Here is a 22,836-nt window from a genome sequence, read left to right on the forward strand (position 1 = left end):
GTCAATCAGAAAGGTTGGCAGTTCAGCAGTTCAAATCCCTAGTGCTGCATAATGGAATGAGCTTTCATTACTTGTCCCAACCTAGTAGTTCGAAAGCATGTAAAAATGCAAGTAGAAAAATAGGGACCACCTTTGGCGGGAAGGTAACAGCGTTCCGTGTGCCTTTGGCGTTTAGTCATGCTGGTCACATGACCATGGAGACATCTTCAGACAGCGCTGGCTCTTCGGCTTTGAAACATAGATGAGCACCGCCCCATAGAGTCGGTAATGACTAACATATATGTGCAAGGGGAACCTTTACCTTTTACTTCTACCTATCTTATTACTTACTTCGTAAGTAAGGTGGAATCAAATGGGCTACAGAGAAGGCTCTGTTAGACAGATCAAATATACCAGTAGATCTGGTTCAAGATATTTTAATACTTCAGATCTTTGTGCTGTAGAACTGTGGACCATTTACACCTGCATTGATCCCTGATTGTTTACACAGGCACAGCAGTAGAGAGTAAAGAAATTTTAGTCCTCACTGTGAATGCTGAGCAATAGCACAGAGTGTAGAGAAAAGTTTCCTAAGAGAAAGTATTACTCAAAATGTAGCAATCAGTTCTTTTGGCTGAACATTCAGTTTCTCGGTGCAATTTTTATTCTATGTTGAATGACATGGGGTTTGCCATACAGAATTTAGGTATTATTTTGAATTCCCCAACTCTTATCTCCATCAGGAAAACTTGGGATGCTTTTGAAAGATCTTGTTGGGACATTTTACTTTTATATTGCAGGTAGTTTTCTCTTAACTTTAACAATTGGGACCTCCAGCTCCATCCTTAATTGACATGGTCCTTAAGCAGGACATCATGAGACTGTGATAGACTTACAACCTCACTTCTGCTGTGGTTGTTAAACAAGACATCATATTGCCATGAGTTGCAATTTTATTGTCAGTTTCTTTATTAACTGTTGTGATCACAAATGGTGATCACAAAACTGCAGAATGTTGCAGTGGTTACAAATGTGATAGCTGCACAAGACTCAGTCATTTCCCTCATTGTTGTAACAACAACAACAACAACCCCCCAAAAAACCCTCTCCTTAGAATAGTGCAGTGGTATTTTAATACTCCCTGTAGAAATAGAAATATAAAGTCACCCTTTCAGCACCATTGTAACTTAAAATGATTGCTAAATGGGGCTAATTGTTAAGTAAGGACTACCTGTTTGATAGCAAACCATGTCACCCAATCCTGCTAACAAATGGCACAGCAATTATTTTATAGCTGGGGGGTAGGAAAATGAAAGTACTGATTTCACTGATATTATTAGAGTATGTCCCATGGGACGTAATTTGTCCCACTGCACGGAGAAAGGAAGAATTTAAAATTGTATCAGGACATAGGCACAAACTGCAGACAGAACTGAGTCAGGACTCAGATATTGGAAATATGGTCAAAAGAGAAATAAGAACCAAATAAAAAGGTTTTCAGAAGCAGTAGCAGAGCTAAATATCAACTTTGTTCATAGGCATATGGTATCTCCTGAAACTGGGAAAGCGCCCGTCATAATTTCTTCCAAGTTAAAACATAGTTACCTAGCGAACTTGGCGGTTCTCAAAAAAACTGAACCTGTCAGATTAAAACTTGGAAATGAGACTACCAGGAGATCTCAGGATTATAGGCAATTTTGGAAGTTTAAAATACATCCCAGAAACTAGTGTTAAGGCACTTGTATATTATTTTTGTTGTGGAAATGTCCAAATCCAGCCACCACTCCCACAGTACCCAAGTTTGGTGCTGCTCCGATAATAACAAGGTAAAACGGATGAAAAAAGTAAAGATTTATTTTTGTCGATATCTTGTTTAATTATTTTAAAATAATTTTAGAGAACATGTACAGTTACTATATTGTATTAGATTTATTACTGTTACATAAATAAATGTTATCATTGTAATAGGATATATGTTCCGAGTATATGATATTTGATTTATTCTATAGTTGTCAATATATAATTGGAAATTCATTTCTCTCTATTGATCTGATTGTGTTATCTTTTATTCCTTTTTTTATTCCTTTATGTTGCTGATCTGATTGTATTTGTTATCTTTTATTCCTTTTTTTATTCCTTTATGTTGCTTTATGTTGCTGATCATTATGTTGCTGATCATTGACCAAATAAATAAATAAATCGAAATGTCCATGCGATCATTAGAAAGAGGCTTTATCTTTATACATGCATAAATGTTTATAAGACATGCAGTACAATAGTGGCGAATATCTGTAGTTTCGTTTTGTAAGATGAGGGTTCATTCTCCAAGCTTGTGGGCTGTTTTCTTCATTATCAGTCTAGGTAACATCTTCAGCAGGGTTTAGAGGATATCAGTGCTATAGTGTTCTTCTGTTTATCCTTTTTTTTAAAAAATAGTTTTTATTGAACATTTTCAAGTTTAAAAACCACAAGTAAAAAAAGAACAAAGAAAAAGAAAAAAAACAAGAAAAAAAATACAAAGACAAATACAAAACAGATAAAAACATAAACAACATAATATAATTTTGCAACTTCCCGTATCAGCATGTCTATTCTGCTTTCATAGTTTACTACTCAATCGTAGCTTTTAACAATTCTAATGCTAATATAATAATTATAATATAATGGTATAGTGCATATAATAAAATTTTACATATAAAATTTCAGCACATTCGAGTATCTTCCTAATTACCATATCATCTAGGAGGGGGGGTGTAGTTTTTTGTTTCAGTTTTGGGCAAAGGTGATCCTAGTAGCAGTTAGTATATGTAATATTATATATTGATATTTTTATCCATCTCTGGGTCTGGTATACCTAATAAACATAATCCTGGTTTCAATGCTATCCTATGTTCCGTGATTCCTTCTAGCTGAACCTTAATTTTAAGTCAAAATCTTCTGTTTATCCTTAATTTCTACCTACACCATTACCAAAGAGCAGAAGTTCAATTGGAGCAACACAAAAATAATTGGCCACACTACCACCCACCACACTCGTGTGTTCATAGAAGCTGAGCATTCCACAGGCAATTCCTTCAACAGACACATTGATCTACAGCCAGTCTACGGAATCCAAATAAACCTCACAGCCAACCAGAGACAGCGCCAAACCTCAACTAACCCATGCAACCCCCCTCCCCCCAATGACCCTGACCTGATGTAATCTCCTTTTCACAAGACCCATCACAAGACTCATTGATGACTTATCACAAGACTCTCACTTGACTCCCCCACACATGAAGCCCTTATAAACAGAAGAACACTGACACTGACATCCCCTAATCTCCGCTGAAGAAAATATTACCTAGCCTAGTCGGAAACCAACTCACAAAAATCGGAGAAAAAAACCTCAATATACAGTACATTCTCACATAATACTTTGCCACAAGCCTCACTCCAAATAACACTTTGCTGGTGTCTAGTGTGTGTGTGTGTGTGTGTGTGTGTGTGTGTGTGTTTGTGATTGCACCAGACTGAATGAACTGGCCTTTAAAATAATTTTACAGTTTACTCAATACAACCAGCAAAATCAAATGCACATTAAATACTTGAATCCAACTGCTAAAATTAATAGCTGCAATCACCTCTTACTATAAATAGACAGTCATTTCTATTTAGCCTTCCGAAGCAATAATTGCACAATCAACTGAATCTATCAGATTCTGTACTAGATGACTTCCTGTCAATTTCCTCAATTAAACGCCTGGCAGGAAACCTTATGGCTGGCTTGAACAATTTTGCTGCCTCCTTCTCTGCTTCCATCCCCTTTATGGCAGATCATTGGTATTTGACAAGATGCTGAAACATGTGCTTGCTACAATTGTGATGTGTTGCAGAACTGGCTGCTGACATAATTCTATCCCACCCCCCAAAAAGCATCTGTTTAATACCCTGATGGTAACTTATCAAAAAAGGTCTATTCTAACTCCCCATAAGTTTTTATGTGTAAGATGTGCTGGGAGCTCCTTGGATCGAGCAGGTTCAACTGCCTACTTAGACATTTTAGGGATAAACCTAAATTTCTGCAGATGTTTCTAACAAAAGAAATGTTCAATATATTTTGAACTATGGCTTGGGGAAAGGATATAATGAAGCCTGCTTTTTCCCATAAGATGAAACATTGGCTTAGTTTAGATATTTGTGAGGAATTGAATAGGATTTTACATTTGTTTCTTCTTTCACATTTTAAAACTGTAATTCTCTAATGAGCTAAAATAAAACAAGAATGGGTAAAGCAATGAAAGTGAAACCAAAGTACAGGCAGCAATAAAAAAGGCTGAAAGTGGAAAATGAAATGTCTAAGATGAAAAAAGGAAAAGATGTTTACCGTTTGTGGGCCTTAATAAGCTTGTACTATACTAGCAATTTTCAAAGTAGCCTGGTGTTCTCTGGAATATTTTGGGGTTCCATGGAATAAAATATTTTGAAATTTCTCAGTTTTAATTTCTAATAAATATTGATAGCTATGACCCACATCAACCAAAGCTCTTTCAATATTGTAAATGGATCCTAGGATAAAAATATTTGAGAAGCACTGCATAAGAAAAAATCACTACAGCTTTTAACTTTTGTTAAAAGTTAAAATGACTTTTGTTAAAGCCATTCAGAAAAGGAGTTTCATTATGACTTTTCTGACTGGATAAGTAAATATGGTAGGAGATATTTCATAAAATCCTATAAATGCTTTCCAGCAGTTTGCTAGAATTCATTTATTTATTCATAGATTGATTGGCTGTTCTTAGAGTTCACTTTAATGCTTTCCCAGGGCATTTCCTGGGGGCAAATAGGTTGTATTATGCGAATCAGGCAAGTGTGTAGATTTTATTCCAATTATTGGATAAAGTCAATGCAGACTTTCTTAATTTTTTTCCAGGCCACCCAAGCAATATTATTATTATATTCAGTATTTAGTAACAAAGACTCTTTTGTTACAGTTTTAGTTGCAAAATTTTGTTTTGTACATACAAGGATATAGCAGATTTTTATAGGACTGATTTGAATAACTTACGTGGATTTTAGAGTTACGGTTTTAGAAATGTGGTATATTGATTTCATTATCATCATCACCATATTCAAATCAAAATCTTTATTTCAGCTATTGACCAGCATAACATTACACAATCAACTCAACAATTTGATTGGAATAAAACAGCCAACATCAGGAACCCTGGGCTTGAATAAAAGTTCAGTGAGATAATAGACAAGACCAAATCTTAACTTCCACTAAAACTATAACTCTTAGGACTAAAATAATCATTGCTATTAGTACTAATATTATAGCCCTATAATTCTCATTAAATCTATACTTCTGGCTATAATCTGGTGGTTAGACTAAGATACATAAGTAGAGAAGAAAGTCTTACTCTACAATTCCTACAATTATGAAGCCGGAGGAACAATCACCTCTCATCTAATTTTATTAGCAGCATAAAGTAACTTGGCAAGGTCTAAGGAGATAGACTCTGATCTGATAAGAGTGGTGTGTAAAATAAATTAGTACAGTCTGAATACTTTATCAAATAAGGGAAAATGAAACAGACTTTAATGCCCTTAAAAAAACCAGCAATAAAACAATGAATTGGATGGTACTGTACTATTTATACATAGAGAATATCACACAGACATAATTGAAGGATTTGTGGATATCCTCATACTCATTTATGCTTTCTACTAATTTTACTTTTTCTGCTGTGCTTTGAAAGTAACACTAGAAGTATCTCTTTTGCTAATATTATGGCAAATATTGAGAGCCAGTTTGCCTAGTGGTTAAAGCACCAAACTAGAAAGTGGGAGACTGAGTTCTAGTCCTGCTTTAGCCAGCTGGGTCGTTTTGGGCCAATCACTCCATCTGTCCAACCCACTTCGTAGGGCCATGATGGCAAACCTATGGCACACATGCCCAAGGTGGCATGCACAGCCCTCTCTGTGGGCACGTGCGCCATTGGCAGCTGCTCTTCTGGTTGCTCGGGTGGTCTTCGCGGGCACCAGAGTGCCAGAAAAATGGCCAAAAAAATGGCCCCAAAAACAGTAAAAAAAAAAAAACCAGGGCATTTTATGGTCGTTTTCCAGGCTGTTTTCTGGGCCCAAAATGGCCTGAAAACAGCCTGAAAAATGGCCTGGAAATGGCCTTGAAAATGGCCAAAAAACTGCCCCCAAAACAGGCGCACTCTGGCCAGCTGATCTTTGGGTTTCCAGGGCTGTGGTGCACACGAAGACCAGCTGGCCAGCGTGCACAATCACACATACACATGCATGCACGTTCCGGTTTGGGCACTCGGTACCAAAAATGTTCACTATCATTGTCATAGGGTAGTTGTCGGGAAAATAAGGGGAGGAAGATGTGATGGATACCTTTGTTCCCTTGAGTTATTTGTAAAAATAATAAAGGTCAGATAAATAATAAAATAAAATAAAATATCCCAGTGCCAAAACAATGATGTCTTTAAAAACAGCAAATCAGTAGTTTGAATGACCTGGTGGCCTGTAGAGATAAGAAAATGTTAGCATACTATACCTTTATTAGTCTGTCCCAATTGACAGTTTTGCTGCCTATCTGCTGACCAAGAACAAATCCCAGAACTATTTTCAATTGCAACCACACATATTAAACTTTGGAGTCATCCAGTTAGGAGACAATTTGTAAATAATTGTAACGGATTTATCTCAATCAAAAACTAGTAATGGATCTGTAACGCTTAGCTGGTAAAATATGCTGCAAACACCAAGGTCTTTCTGGAAACCTTTGATCCATGATGACTTTCCATGGAGTAATGGATTTAAGTTAAAAGAAGACAACTTTAGATTGTTAGCAGAACCAATTGTTCAAATGAATAGTAATTTCTCCTTCACTGAAGATGTAGAAGAAGCTGTACAACCTCCTGTCATTAATACTTTAATTGAGATTCCTAATACCGGGAAAGTACTGGGATTCAATGACCTAGGGGCACTTCTCTGTTTCCAAAAGTTTCCAACACTTGTGTCTAAGTACCAGTTTGGAATTCATTTTACTTATAAACTTTAATTTGAATCATTTTTGCCATTTAAATCATTTGGTCTTAAGTTATAAATAACGAATATATACCTAACTTATTTAATGGGTCTGTTGTAAATACATAAAATTTGAATCAAACTGTTGAATAGAACTGAATGACAAAAGCATTTAGATAATTATGTGCTGCCCTAATGTCATTTTGTTCAAGGTTTGACACAGAGATTTGGATTAAGTGTTTGTTCTTTATGAAATAACCCTGCCTTGCTATAGTCATTTTCCGGCTTGTTTGGATATTAACCTTGGTTATTGACACTTCTGTTGAAAACAGTGTGAAACATTTCTATTTAATTACTTGTCAGCTGGTACAAAATGTTCTTGATCATATTTTTGCTATTTAGATTAGATCATAAGTATACCTTCTGAACATTATCTTAAATCAGTTGGCGATATGTATTAAAGTTTATAATTATAATTCTGCAGTCACAAAGCTATTCTATTATTTGAAGACAGAAAATACAAAAGAAAAGCAACTCACAAGTAGTTCAGTTCATGATTACAGAATTCATGGCTACCCAGATGTATTACTGAATTACATTTCACAGCAAGCAACATATAGAAATTAGAGGCTATAGTTGAGCAAGGTCTTGACCATATCTTTCCCACCCCTGCTTTCCGGATGTTTCAATAGCCAGCTGAAGGTGATTCAGATCCAGTGACGTGCGGTGAGGTTTATGACTGGTGAGGCACTGACACAGTGCTGGGTTTCAAATATTTTTAGACTTGTGGACTTCAACTCCCAGAATTCCACAGCCAGGCATGCTCAGTTCCAATTTAAAGCGACAGCATTTGTTTTTCTCCTTTGCTCCTTCTTTCTTTTCTTTTTCTTCTCCTTCCCCTCCTTCCTCCCTCTCTCCCTTCCTCCCCCTCTCTCAAACACACACACACGCACACAGAAGTTGGATTGGACTATCTCTCCTACCCCTTCCCTCTCTCACTCACTCTCAAACAAACCCCCCCACACACAAAAGTTGTATTGGATATCTTTTCCAGTGGCTTGAAAGCTGCTCCTCTGCCATCCCCCCCATTCCCCTGCTGCCTTCCCCAAACACCTCCACCATTGCAAATGCAGCCTGCTATCTGGGTGGGAAATGCCTGGAACACAATAAAGCCCACCCACCACCTCCTGCTGGCAGGCTGGGGTGTGAGGAGAGGCAGAGAAGCCGGAGGGGAGCCGATCCAAGCCTTCCAAAAGAAAGAGGCTGGGGGTAAGTGTGTGTACTACAGCATGGCTCTTTGCCTGGCTTCCTGCCTCCTCCTGTGGTCTCCTCAGTGCTCGCTTGTGCTCTCCCTCCCCAAGTGTAGTTTGATTGCAGGCGGAGCCACGTTGCCTTTTCAAACTTGTAATCAGTGAAGCTGGGCTAGATTTTTATATAGTTTTATCCAGCTGTGTGTGTGAGAGAGAGAAATGAATGGGGGCCTGGGGAGGAAGTCACTACACTTGGGGAGGGAGAGCACCAGTGAGGAGACCACAGGAGGAGGCAGGAAGCCAGGCAAAGAGCCATGCTGTAGCACACACACCGGCCCCACAACGTGGCTCTGCCTGCAATCAAACTACTCTTGGGGAGGGAGAGCACAAGCAGCCAGGGTCCTTCCCTCCAGCCTTTGCCCAAAGCCCTGCACAGCACCAGGAGGATGAAGTTTGAATTCCTCCCCCTCCCTCCAACCCACACATACCTTTTCCAGCGTTTTTTAACAGTTAAGCAGAGTCATCCACGGTGAGGCAGTAACTAGCTCAGCTTTTTACTTTTACTTTTTTTTTTCCATGATGAGAGTGGTGAGGCTGTGCCTCACTTGCCTCACCTGACTGCACGTCACTGTTCAGATCTGATTGAGAGAGGTGGCCATGGGACATGGTCTAAAACAGTGGTGGGTTACGGATCCAGTTGCAACCGGTACAATTGCAACGGGGCCCGGCGTCCTCCACATGAACATGTGCAGCGCGCGCATGCGTCTTACCATCCAGCAATGCCTCTGCGAGCATTGCGCAGGTGCTGTATGCACTGTGCGCACACGTGGAAGTGCCAAAGAGTTCAAAGGCCAGTAAGGAACGCGGGCGGGTGGGTTGACCTTCCGGAGCACTGTACAAGAACGGTCTCCGCTGCTCCTGGCAGACTCTGGTATGCCCGTATCAGGGCGTACCACCTGCAACCCACCACTGGTCTAAAACATCAAATGGCAGCCACAAAGGAAGCCCCAATTCATTTTTTTAGTGTGTCACATATGCATGCATATTAAAAGCTAGAACTTCAGTCACGTCATTAAAGTTGCCCTCTTGCTGCAGAACTTATAGGCTAGAATAGAATGTCAAACTCTACAGACTTTCTTATCCAGATATACCTTGTGAAAACTTTATACCAGTGACCATGTTTTCGAACCAGGAGTTATCACCAGGAGCCAAAGGAATTTCACACTTTATGTAAGGGGTTAAATCAAATATGTGACTAGGACAGAGGTGGATTCCTACTGATTCGGACTGGTTTGGCTGAACTGGTAATAACTTGGCAGCCTGGATTGCTGGAGCAGGCAGCAATCCATGCCTGCCATGTCCCCAAACTGGTTCTCCTAGGGGGACGCCATCTTGTTTTTCAGTTCTGCCCATGCGCAGAACAATTTTCAGCAAACTTTTTGAGGCACCTAATTGGCAGCAATGCCAGCAGCAGCCCACACCTGGACCAGGACTAGCTATTATATCTTGCTAGTGCCAGCACAATCCGGAGAATGAGGTCAATGATTCTTTTCCAGGCTTTGGAGATCTTATTTTGGAGCAACCTTCCTTTTGAAGTTAAATAAGTGGCAAGAGAACAAATGTCCCTTATAGTTACCGATCTTTGAAATTAACTTCCAGTAAGATGCCTAAAACTAAATCAAATGTCCTTCTTTGTCTTTCTTTTTATTTGACTGAGCTTTTCATGCATGTCAACTAGCAAGGTATTCTTTTTTACAAAAAGAAAACTGAACATTTTTATTGCTACTTTTACTGTTGTATTTTACTCCTCTCCTTGTTTTATTTTTCATTGTTATTTATAGTTTTGTCCTCTCTTTTATTTATTGTTATTCTCTAAACTGCTCTGAAAGGTTGTTAGCTCAAGCACAGCTTATACAATTTCAGTAAATAAAATAAACCAAACCTAGCACTGTCTGCAAAAATTTATATTGTGATTTCACATCTTTATTACAAAATTACCCTATGGCAGTCAGATTGCAACTTCTCTGTTTCTATTTCAGCCCATCTTCCTTTATGTTTTGTGCTGCTTTTCTGACTCAAAATTAGTTTCTTATGTTGACTAAAAAGTGGCCTAAGTTATATATGAAGAATGGTTGGTTGTCTAGCTTCATTTAATATTGAAGGATTGCAGTGGTAGGATTCTTTTTTTTTTTACTACCGGTTCTGTGGGTGTGACATGGCTTGGTGGGCGTGGCAGGGAAAGGATACTGTAAAATCTCCATTCCTTCCCAATCAGTTGGGACCCGGAGGCAGAGAATAGATGGGGGCAGGGCCAGTCAGAGGTGGTATTTACCGGTTCTCCAAACTACTCAAAATTTCCACTACTGGTTCTCCAGAACTGGTCAGAACCTGCTGAATATCACCTCTGAAGCATTGGTTTTATAGATTTTGGCCTAGTCTATTTTGTGACCTAGCTACTAGTTTAGTTTTACTCACTAAGCCAGGGCTGTCAAGCTCACAGCCGACTGCTGGATTCGTCATGCTCTGGCCAAGGCCAAGCCTGGTTTAGCAAAAGGAAGGGGGGGGGGAGTTCCGATATGTCATGTGACTACGCCATGACAAAGCAAGTTTGACACCTCTGTACTAAACCCTGATTAAACAAAGCCTGTGGCTTAGTGTAATGTGTGAGCTCTTTTTCTATATGCAGGATTAGACAAAAAGTAAGGGCTTCTGAATTCTTCCTCTGCCTGCTACTTTAGATCTTCCTCTATAAATTTCTTTTACCAGGCTATTTCTAGAATTCAAGGTCAGAAGAAAATCCTTCAGCTGGAAATAGAGGCATTTTTTTATTTTTTTATTTTTAAGATTTATAAGCTGTGACTCTGGGCAGCAGTACTGCTGTTCTTCATTTTTATATAACAACAAGCTCAACAACTCTTCATTTGATACAATTTAGGCATTTCTGTAATTTGAACCAGGCTTTTACCAAAAAGATAAACAACAAAGTATTGTCTGTATTATCATAGACTGACAGCTAACCATTATCTTTCAAGAGCTTCCATTGTTATTCCTGCTTTTTGAGAAGATAAACTTATGAAAGAATAAGTATTGAAATCCATAGAGTTTACTTCAAAATTAATTAACACATAATTCTATGTGAAGAAATGATTTTATTTTATTCTGGGGTAGGACTGGGATAGGTATGAAAAGCTGAAATGCTATGAGTTCTCACTTAACACCAACCTGATAATAGGTATTAAATGTGTCAAGGATTTGTAAACCCAATTAAAACTGGCTGTTATATCCATCCATGTGTTTTTGGGAAGTCATTAACCAATTTTCAAGCCAGCTAGGTATCTAAGCCAAATGACAGTTCTCAAATTCAGAAAATCCTAATTCTGGGAAGATTCAATGCCCTCCTCCCAATGATGTCCTTAAGGAGACTCTAAAGAGCCTCCCATTTAAGACTTTGCCCCTTGGATGAAGATGTCCTGAAATACTCATCCACAATTCTTTTATAATTCTCCTATTAGAGAAATGGTTGGTTTCAGTTAATAAGGCTCAATCTTCCCAGGTTTTCATGCCACCTTGGTGTATTTTATTTACATTGCTTTTATCTGATCAGTATTGATCTTATTTCTCTTAAATTTTTGTTTTACTATTTGTAAAATACAGCACACCTTGACCATACTAGTTTATAATTATTGAGTTTTACCATGGTTTTTATCTGCTGTGTCACACTTTATTTCCTTTCTGCTTCTGAGAAGTATTTGTCTTGTCCTCTTTAAAGTTAATTTGTTATTGTCTGTTTATTCTTGAGTGTGTACCAATTTTCATAGACTTTAAGAAAAGAATAGGTTTAGAAGTTACTTCTAAAAAGAAGAGAACTTCTGAGAAATTCTCGCAGATGGAGCATAGCAGTATTACATTTATTCAATTACAACTAGACAATTATCTCTCCAGCTGTCCTGTGTGGTTGCATCATTTCAATTGAAATCCAAAAAGATTCTTGGAAGGAAATCATTGTAACTTTTCAATAGTAGTTCTACAGTCAGCACTAGACAGAATCCTTTGTTGAGAAATATTCAGAGAATAAGACTCTTTTCTTCTTTCCTTGAAGAGGTTCAAAGAATTCTCCCATCCAATTTTTCTGCCCACAAATTTGGTACATTGTTTGCAAAGCAGAGACATCTTCAGAGAAGAGAGAGCCAGAATGGCAGTATTGATCATTTTGTAGTGTCTGCCAACTTGAATCCTTCGACAATCCACTCCCTACCCAAGGATGTCTTTGCTGCAAAATCATTAAAATTATACCTGGAAATCAGATCTATATAAACCAGATTTTCATTGCTTTCTCTTCCTTGCTGCCTGATATCTGAAAGACGCAAAGCAATACAACAATAGTGTTGTCTACTGACATTTAGAATGGGTTTGTGCAAACTGTTTGAGGAAATCCAGGTCAGGAAACAGACTGCTCAACTCAAAGTTAGAACTAAACTTTATTTACAGCTCTAGAAAGAAAATCTTGAAAGCATGACTAAGTTTTCCCTCCCTCCCTCCCTCCCTCCCTCCCTCCCTCCCTCCCTCCCTTCTCTCCCTCCCTTCCTTTTACATATTAGTGCAGTGTTCCTTCACCTGGCTGAGAAGTTCTGGGAGTTAAAGTCCAGACATATTAAACTTGGCTAGATTGACTAGCACTGTTCTAATGACTTAGAAAGGCCTGATTGTTATCCTTTTTCGTACACTTTCACTTTCTCCCAAGCTTAAAATAAGCTTTTCCTCATCTATTCCCTTGCTTTTTCAATGTCATCTCCAATATGAAATCAATATCCCCACCACTGACTTTCCATAACAATACATACATTTGAACCATTAAAAGTATTTATGCCAATCTATTCCTAACTGCATTATTATATGTATAGTACATGCACAGTCTTTAATGGTCTTCTTCTAGCATATGTGTAACTATTTGTCAAGACAATATGGAAATATTTTGACAATTCTGAGAAGCTTCATTGCACTGATGAAGCTGCTTGGTTTGTCAGCCTTTGGGAAATGGCAATGCCCAAAGACAGCTGCAGCATTTCGACAAAGATATATTTAATGATTCTCCTGGGTGGAAGAAATGCAGATTTCTTCCTAGCACAAGAAGCTGTTAAGCAGTCCCAGCAGAAATAACTGGCTTACAACATGAGTGCATAACCCTTGGGGAACCACCATTCTGTTTCTATTTCTCCTCCATCACCATTGCTTTCTACACTGGATTAGTCAATGCTGATTGCCCTGATGATGTAGGAGAAAGGCAGTGCAAGAGAAGCCATAGAAATCGGTTTTTTTATGTTGGAGTTTAGCACTCCATGCCTCAAAATGCTAGTATCTGTGAACTGCAACTTAGTCAATTCTGCAAGCCAAAATGGTGGAAAGAATTATAGGAGATGCTAGAGATGGAATTGTACACCCCAAAGCAACCTTTCCATTTAGCTTATTCATGATGATTTTTCAATAAAGCAAGGTAATCAGTTATTGAAAATTGATCTACACTTACAGCTGCATTACCTGCATTATGGCAGCTCCCTCTGAATGCATATGTCCTTGTTCAAATTTCTGCAATAAAAAATGGATCTTTGCTCCTAAATCAGAAGTGGGTTGCTCCTGGGTTGGCCTTGATCGGACAAACTGGTAGTGGTGGCAGCAGGAGGCTCCATCCACTTGCCCAGATGCTTCTGCGCATATGCAGAAGTGTCGTGCGTGCACACACACACACACAAGGGAACCGGTAGTAAAATGGAAACCCACCACTGTCCTAAATGCTCTAAAACTCAGCATGCACTGGTATCAAGTAGCCCCTCAATTATAAGTGTCTAAACCCTGGGCATTCAGTAACTATAATTAATCACACAAATATTATTGGGTTAGATAATTTTTCTGGATTGAGAGCATCTTCATTCATGGGACTGGTGTATCTTGGAGGGCGTGGGTGTTTCTCTGCAATGAATATTACATATAGTAATATCATCAGTATTGATATTTATTGTCTAGCCAGCTTTTGTGCAATAACTTTCACTTATATTAATTATGAAGGTCCAACCAAATACTATGTTCTGATATAATGGTCAAAGACTGTAATATAGTTTGCCTAACTGTGTTTTGAAATGATTCATATTTAGTGGACTTTATTTCTCTGGTTATTAGATTTCTACTTTGTGTTTTGTTTTTGTTTTTTTAACAATCAGGGTGGCTTAGAAATGCAAAACATGGACCAAAACAACATTGATAAATCAAGATATGGATTAAAATTAAATGCTGAAATAAAAATTAGGAAAATTCTGGCAGAAAGTATGAGCTTTAACATCTTCTTAAATATTGAGAGGCCAAAAGTACATCCCCAAAAGTGCATTGAGTAGTCTGGAAGCCACACAGGAGAAGATCCTTGTGGAAGATGGGCATTTCTTCATATCTAAATAGCTGAGTAAGTTCACAGTGGGAGCAATTCCATAGACTGTGTCACACCATAAAAGCCATTAAATATTTGAAAGGCAATGTCAAACCCAGGAGACAATTGGAAGCAAGTTTAAACCTTTAAGTACAAACACCATTTCTCCCATTGTTCAACTGGGTAGCCATTGCATTTTTCATCAACTGGAACTTCCATGCTTTTTAAACGTACCTCCTTTGACTCATAAGGAGAGTCAAAGGAGGTTGTAACTAAGGCATAGATAACTGCAGGGCCATATTAAGACCAACTGATGCCCTAAGCACAGCAATGTTGACTCTTGGCAGAAGTGAATGTAACACCATGAGATGGCAACCAATGTGATATTTGTTGATACCATCAAACAAAACTTTTAAACTTTAGTCACTCATAATGCCAAAGGTAACCTTTTTTAACAATGCAGATTGAAGTTGAATATAGCAGGGAAGGATAATTACAAAAAAAAAAAAAAAAATCAAGTAAAGTCAAGTGTGATAGTGAAATAGTTAAGGGTAAATAGGTAGGGGGAAAATTCTTTGGTGTCTTCTTTCCTTGATGCCCTCAGCATATGCTTATGTTCAGTGTTGAAATCCAGCAGGTTCTGACAGGTTCTGGAGAACCGATAGCGGAAATTTTGAGTAGTTCGGAGAACCGATAACATAATTTTTGAGTAGTTCGTAGAATCAGCAAATGCCACTGTGGCTGACCCCAGAGTAGGGTGGGAATGGAGATTTTGCAGTATCCTTCCCCTGGAGTGGGGAGGGATTGAAGATTTTACAGTATCCTTCCCCTGTCACACCCACCAAGCCATGCCACGCCTACCACGCTACGCCCATAGTCCCGGTGGTAAAAAAAAAATTGAATTTCACTACTGCTTATGTTATTTAAAGGTTAATCCAGGGCTTGATAACTGTTGCTGGAAATAGTAGTGTAACACACTAAGATAATTGTACAAACACACTCCTTCCAATGGCTTTTTTTGTCAATTTAGTGGCAGGTGGAGATACAAACTGTAGACATGATCCTCATGGAAAAATATACTCCCATGCAAAGCAGGACTGAGCTTAATTCCAAGAGCCAACATTCCTTACTAACAGCACGTCTACCTTGTCTGGATTACTTTCACCCTTCACCCCCTCCCTCGTCTCATTATTGAAATTGCACAATATTTAAGAATACTGATTGCTTCCTTGCACTTACAAGATAAGGAGTAGAAGATCTGAGTGTTATCAGCATCTGGATTACTCTCCTTTCCAAAGTTTCAGATGGCCTCCCTCAGAAGTTGGATGTTAATGTCCAATTGTATTTACTGTCTGAAAGTTAATGTGTTATATATATATGATTAGTATAGTGGGATGTTGAAACAATAGAAAGGTAATCATGTTGCTTTAAAAGCTCTGCTTAAACTCAGTGAGTTCTGTCATGTCAATTAAGAATCTTTAATTGCCCTAAATGTTAATGAGATACTTAATGTGTTGCATTTAAGATTAAAATAATCAGAAGATATACAAGTTGACATGGAAAGTGAGAAATGAAACTTGATCATATCTGCAGTGCAAATTTCAGGAATATTTCTGAAGAATACTGTATATAGCATTATAATTCCTAATCAGAAGAGTGGGATATGTCCAACAACAACTACAATTTCTTCTAGGATACTGATGTTACAGAAATTTCTTACAGAAATTCAAGCAACAGGGAATGGATAATCTATATTGACTCTGACTGGTTTGCGGAGAAATTGTTACTTCTGCATCATTTTGAATTGTAGGTGTGATGTCTACCTGAGGAGACCCTTGAGCATTAATTAAGAAAACTTCTTAAAATGGAATCCACCAATTTATGCTGGATAGTTCTTGCCAAGATATCAGTATAGTTATTGTTACAAGCATAAACAAATTTAAGAGAAAATGAATCCCAGTGAGGAACTTAGTTATAAGCAAACATAGTGTGACTGAAAGCAATTTATATCTCAATACTACTGTTTGGATTAATTGAAATGCAAATTGGATTGTGGGATAGGGAGCAAAAATTATAAAGTATATTGAATATGTGGAGTGGTCTCTCAGTATAATATTGGATTATAGACATTTGGATTTATCTAATGTAAGTACAGGAAGTTAAGCTTTAAATTCTTGTGTCTGCTTTCTCTGTTCTGTCTAGAGCATCAAGGCATCAGGACTTATTCTACTGGAGACTATCCTATTTGGATCACTGCTTCTTTATTTTCCGGTGAGTTGTGCTATTATTTCACTTATTTATTTAAAATATTTATAGCACCGCACAAGAGAGTGTTATAGCAAGTGACAATCCGTTGGAAAACAACAACAGCAACAAAAAAACCCAGTTAAAGCAATATAAACTGAATTTATTTTCATAGCATTTTACTTCTTCCTTTTATATTCTATTCTTAAAGTGTAAAAGACAAGACATTAAATCTATACATCTGACTCACTACTTGTCCTTCCAATATTTCACAGATTAAAATTTGAAACACTTTTGTTCACTTATCTCCTCACTGGAAAAAATGCTGTCTGGGTATTTCTCCTTTATATAATATTAAAGACTTCTGTATCATCTCTGTCCTCCCAATCTACTACCCACCACAAGAATTCCTTCTGGAATAACTGATTTTGTAATGGTTCTGAAGAACAGAGTCTTATTACTAAATGAGACAGTGGCAAATATTTTTTTAAACAAAAAATATTATCCGGGATAGGGCAAATCCTTGCAACACAAAGAGGTTGACACATCTGGAATGACAGACCATTCAGCATTCCAAACAGCATCTAACTACCCTAATCCATCATGATCATTTGGTGAAAAATTTCATTTAGAATTGAATGTAAACAGTGTGGATATGACTTCCCCAGAGTATTGGCATGATGCTAACTCTGAAACGGTGGTCTAGAATGATTATGTAAATACTTCATTGGCATTGTGAATTCAGATGGCCTGAAACAATCACTCTGATTGTCTATGGAGATTCTCAGTCATCACGTCACAACATGAAGAAGTTTCGCTTCTTTGGATAAGAAGCAAAACATCTTCAGAGAAAAAACAGAAAGTCCAGTTGCTGCTTGAAAAAAAGCACCTTCGGGACAGTAGTTGGGGGAGGGGATTGTTTCTTAATTCATCAACTACCTCTAGTGTGGTGCTTCCCCATTGGAGTCCCAAGCCATCTGGCAGTTGAATACTTACACAAATAATAGTCAAAATTCATCACATTTATAGTTTAGCATAACAGTAAATTATGTTTAATCAAAAATAAAACTCAAAATTCCCAATCTTATCATGATTATTCCAAATAAGGAAATACAGAAAATGGACAGCTCTGTAAAGATGTCAATTCACTGTGCAATAGCTATGAAAAAAGCAATTTCATGCTAGAGATCATTAGGAAGTATATTGAAAATAAAATGGCTAATATTGTGATACCCTTACAGTATTCACCACTGTGATAAAATCATGCATGGTACGGAGAAAATGGATATATCTATATATCTCTATCTCTATCTCTATCTCTATCTCTATCTCTATCTCTATCTCTATCTCTATCTCTATCTCTATCTCTATCTCTATCTATCTATCTATCTATCTATCTATCTATCATCTATCTATCTATCTATCTATCTATCTATCTATCTATCTATCTATCTATCTATCTATCATCTATCTATCTATCAGTGGTGGGTTTCCATTTTTTTTGTACTACCGGTTTGCTTGTGCGTGCTCATGCACTCCTGCATGCTGGTCCTTTGTGAAGCCCTCAGGTGTCCTCCCTGAAACTCCATGCAGACGAGAGAAGGATATAGATAGGTGGGGTGGGGGGACTTGAAGTGCACACTATGTTTGTAAATGTGAACAGACTGCCAAATGCCTACATTTTGATCACATGACTTTGGGGCCACTGCAACATCTATTAACTTTGAGGAGTGGTTACAGCTATCATTCATTCAATGCAGTGGTGGGTTGCCAATTTTTTTACTACCTATTTGATAGCACTCCCATGTGTGCTCCCATGCACACGCAATGCTTTTGCGCATGTGCAGAACCATACAAGTGGGTGGGTGGAGCCTATCACTGCTGCTACTACCGGCTCGCCTGTTCCGGGCTGAACCAGGAGCAACCCACCTCTAATCTATATCTATATCTATATCTATATCTATATCTATATCTATATCTATATCTATCTATATCTATATCTATATCTATATCTATATCTATATCTATATCTATATCATCTATATCTATATCTATCTATCTTTTTTCCCCTCAACATTAAATTAATTGGAAGGGGATTTAGGGTAGGGCAAAAGTACTTGTTTATAAAACCTGTAATTAACTTGTAGAACTGACTCCACACAATGTGTTTATGGCCATTATCAGAGGATTTCAAAAAGGGATTGGATAAATTCATGGAGAGCAGTCTATAACCTGTGGCTGAAGACTCAAAGTTATCTTTAGACTGGGAGTAGTGTTTCCATATATTGTATACTAGTTGCAGGAGAACAATTGTGTGCCAGGAATAAATCTCCATCACCTGCTTGTCAGTAATCCAGAAGCATCTAATTGGCCCCTGTCAGGAACAGAAGGCTGATCTAACAAGGCCTTTGATACCATTTAGATTTTTATGCTTTTAAATGACAGACTAAGAGTCTGATGAGATTTTAGGTTCTTTCCAGTCACGGTAAATCCTACTTTATTTATACCCAAGGAATATCAAGGAAATGTGTGTAAGATGAAATTTTCTATGGCTCTTCCTACCTTTATTATAAAACAAGAAAACTGTCTGCATTTCTTCTTTCTGAAATTAAGCAGCATGTATATTGATCTGATTTACAGGAGGAAAAATGGTTATTTTTATTTTTATTGTATGTAGGTACACTGTGAAACAATGTAGGAAAGGATAGTTGTTTTGGCTGGAACACCTACTTTTAAAGAACAGATGGTTTTTCTGGAACATGTAAATGAAAGATGTCACTAAACACCTTAGCTTATTTCTGGCATCATATGGTTCTGAGAATCATATGGTTCTGAGCAGCATATAAACAAGATGACAAACAAAGGGAATTGCTGCTAGATTGCAGAGGCTGGATAAGAAACTCATAGACAGTTCGTGGCATATCAAAACTCTGAGAAAAAATTATGCGTGGAGATGTGCAGCTTCGGTTGGTTTGAGGGATTCATTCCAAAAGTAGGGCAAGTTAGGAGCCATTTGGGGGGGAAGGTTTCTTCTAAAACACCTTTGAGAAGGTGTTTTAAGAGGTTATATGGATATCTCTAGGGAAGGGGTATCAAACTGAAGGCCCACGGGCCAGATGTGGCCCACGGGGCATTTAGATCTAGCCTGGGGGCCACCCAGGAAACAGCAAAGGACTGGCCTGTGGTGGCTCTGCAAGCAAAAAAGGAGCTTGGGAGGACCTCTGGCAGATGGTTGCAGGAGGCTGTCGCATTCGAAAATGGAGCTTGGGAGCCCATTTTCATTGGCAGAGCACTCAGCCTACTCAGGCACTCCTGACACAAGTGATGTTGAGCTGGCCACGCCCACCCTGGTCCCCTGAGGTCAAACACAACCCTGATGCAGCCTTCAATGAAATCGAGTTTGACACCCCAGCTCCACAGGGCCACAAAAAAGATGATAGTAGTGCCATGCTATACTTTCTGCTATTTGTTGAGGCTTTTTCTCATGGTACATTTAAAAGCAAAAGAAATGCGGGTTAGTTGAACCAGCTCCATATTACTAAAGGTAAGGTCTTATAAGCGTGTGGTGGTGGGAAGATGTTTTTAATTGACAGTTTTCTGCCTTCATCTGGACTTCAGTTGGAATCCCTGTATTCCAAAGAACTCCTCTTTTCAAGTTCTTTTCTGCTGCATTATAAACCAATATAGGCAACATTCTGGAGGTTAAAATTGCCCTGCTAAGTAGAAAGTACTCAAGACTATTGACTGATTGGGCTGCAAAATGCCAATTCTTTCTTTCTTCATATTCAACAAGCAAGGATTTTATAATGTCTAAAAGATTGTTATTCGGGTTAGATCTTCTAAATAAACTTTTACATTAGGCTAATACAGTTGGAAAGGCAACTTTGGCTATAAATCTTTATTAGGAAATATCTGAGATGAAAGAAAAGATATACACTACACAGATCTACTCAAGTATAATCACATACAATTGTGCTGATGCTACACTTTATATCCCAACATTTTGTTTTCATCCTTTTTCTTGAAATAAGTATTTGCTGTTGTCATCAAAGGTTTATACATTCATTTATAAAGCTTTGGTAATATCTATAATGAAATTTACATGCAAACCATTTTATATTCAATCTGGTTTTTTTACTGCCTATTCCCAGTTTCAGTTTGCATAATGACAATTTCATGTACATAGTATTCCATAGATATGTTGAACTGCATTCCAATAGACTCCCAACAGAGAGTGGTTCAGTCCCATCATAAGACTGGGATGCTCATTAGCTTGACAGGGCTAATTTCATGGCCCTGTTTCAAAGAAGGCTGAAAAATTTACTTCCAACATGCTCTTAAATACTTCCAGTATCTGCTAGTAGAAAATTTCAGTGGCCATGCAACCTATACCTTTTCAGGAAATGTGGGCCCCTCTTCAAATGAGAGGACCTGAGTTTTCCATATATACATAGTCCTCAACCTATGACCACAATAGAGCCAAAAAAATGTTGCTAAGTGAAATATTTATTAAGTGAATTTTGCTCCATTTTACGACCTTTCTTGCCACAGTTTGTCAGGGTTCCAAATAGCACCCAAAATTAAATCAGAGTCCGATGCAAAGGATTCCACAAAGTTCCAATTTAATAAGAGAACCATGTTGGCACATCTGGGAAAACCCGAATCTGAAGGCTTTCCAGTTTCCTACCCAGTTGAAACTTCAAGATCTTGCTCCCACACTCACAAGTCCATCACATGGTCCAATCCTCCACTGCCATGCTGGCAGCTTCCACCCATCCAGTTCTGGCCAGGTGCAGAGGTGCAGAGACAAAGGATGACCTTGGCTTTCTAGAAAGAATTTTGTTATGGCTACATAACATCTAACTCCATACAATCCCCCTTCCATTTTCCCACAATAGAAAATGCTTAGTATAATATTAGAAAGTATGGCAGGCTTGAAGTCCAAAAGCAAATAAATCTTGCAGGCCTGACACAACTGTTAAATGAATCACTGCAGCTATTAAGTTAGTAACCGGTTGTTAAATGAATCTGTCTTCCCCATTGACTTTGCATATAAGAAAAAGGGGATCACATAACCCCAGGGCACTGCATCCATCATAAATATGAACCAGTTGCCAAGTATCCAAATTTTAATCACCTGACTAAGGGGATGCTGCAATGGTTGTAAGCATGAAAAACTGTTATGAGTCACTTTTTTCAGGGATGTTGTAGCTTCAAATGGTCACTTAATAAACTGTGGTAAGTCAAGGACTATCTGTACCATCTGGTATTTTTCATGAATATGCAAGACAAGTGAATGGTAAGTTGGATTTTTTTGAAGTACCTAACCAACATATTATAAATACACTCCTCAATGTAGGCATTGCCTGGCACTTTTATTTCATACACCGAGTTGCTTTTGTTTCTGATTGATTGATTTTGTACCAAGAAGTTGTTGTCAACTCTTAGTGACAATATAGATAGATTTCCTCCAGGACGACCTGTCTCTAACCAGGTCTTTCAGGTCTCCTAATGATTTACTCATCACCACTATAACTCTGTCCATGTTGGAAAATGTGATGCAGAGAAACAAAAATGGCCATTCTTGAATGGGTGCAAATATCTATATGCTCAGATGTAACCCATGTCAGGGTTCTGACGGATAACCTAATTAATCCATGAGCCTCAAGCCAAGTTTCAAAAGAAATCGAGTGATTTATTAGGAGCAACATGTCAGCACTCCCTGACTGGAGATAGCTCTGTCCCACATGATATACAGCTCAATCAAGACCCTGTCCCCCCCCCCCGTTCCTAAGGTCACAAATAGCATGTGTGTCATAAATCACATTCTCGAACAGAATTCTTTCACTGTAGAAACCCCACCTCTCCAGATGGCTCTGGTAATCTGGGATACAATCTGGAGAAAGGTATGCATGGAATGTGCTT

General features: G+C 38.2%; 1 protein-coding gene across 1 annotated transcript in view; it reads left to right on the forward strand.

The window, feature by feature from the left end:
* GPR158 (G protein-coupled receptor 158) overlaps positions 1-22,836 on the forward strand; it is a gene marked incomplete at its 5' end in the record, with an annotated part of 148,882 nt that overhangs the window by 92,920 nt on the left and 33,126 nt on the right. The window contains one exon of the mRNA XM_081970675.1: positions 16,870-16,938. Coding sequence (XP_081826801.1) covers positions 16,870-16,938 — 69 coding nt within the window. The remainder of the gene's footprint in view (positions 1-16,869; positions 16,939-22,836) is intronic.

This window comes from Natrix helvetica, assembly GCF_964273705.1.
Source record: "Natrix helvetica genome assembly, chromosome: Z".
Classification (NCBI taxonomy): Eukaryota; Metazoa; Chordata; class Lepidosauria; order Squamata; family Natricidae; genus Natrix; species Natrix helvetica.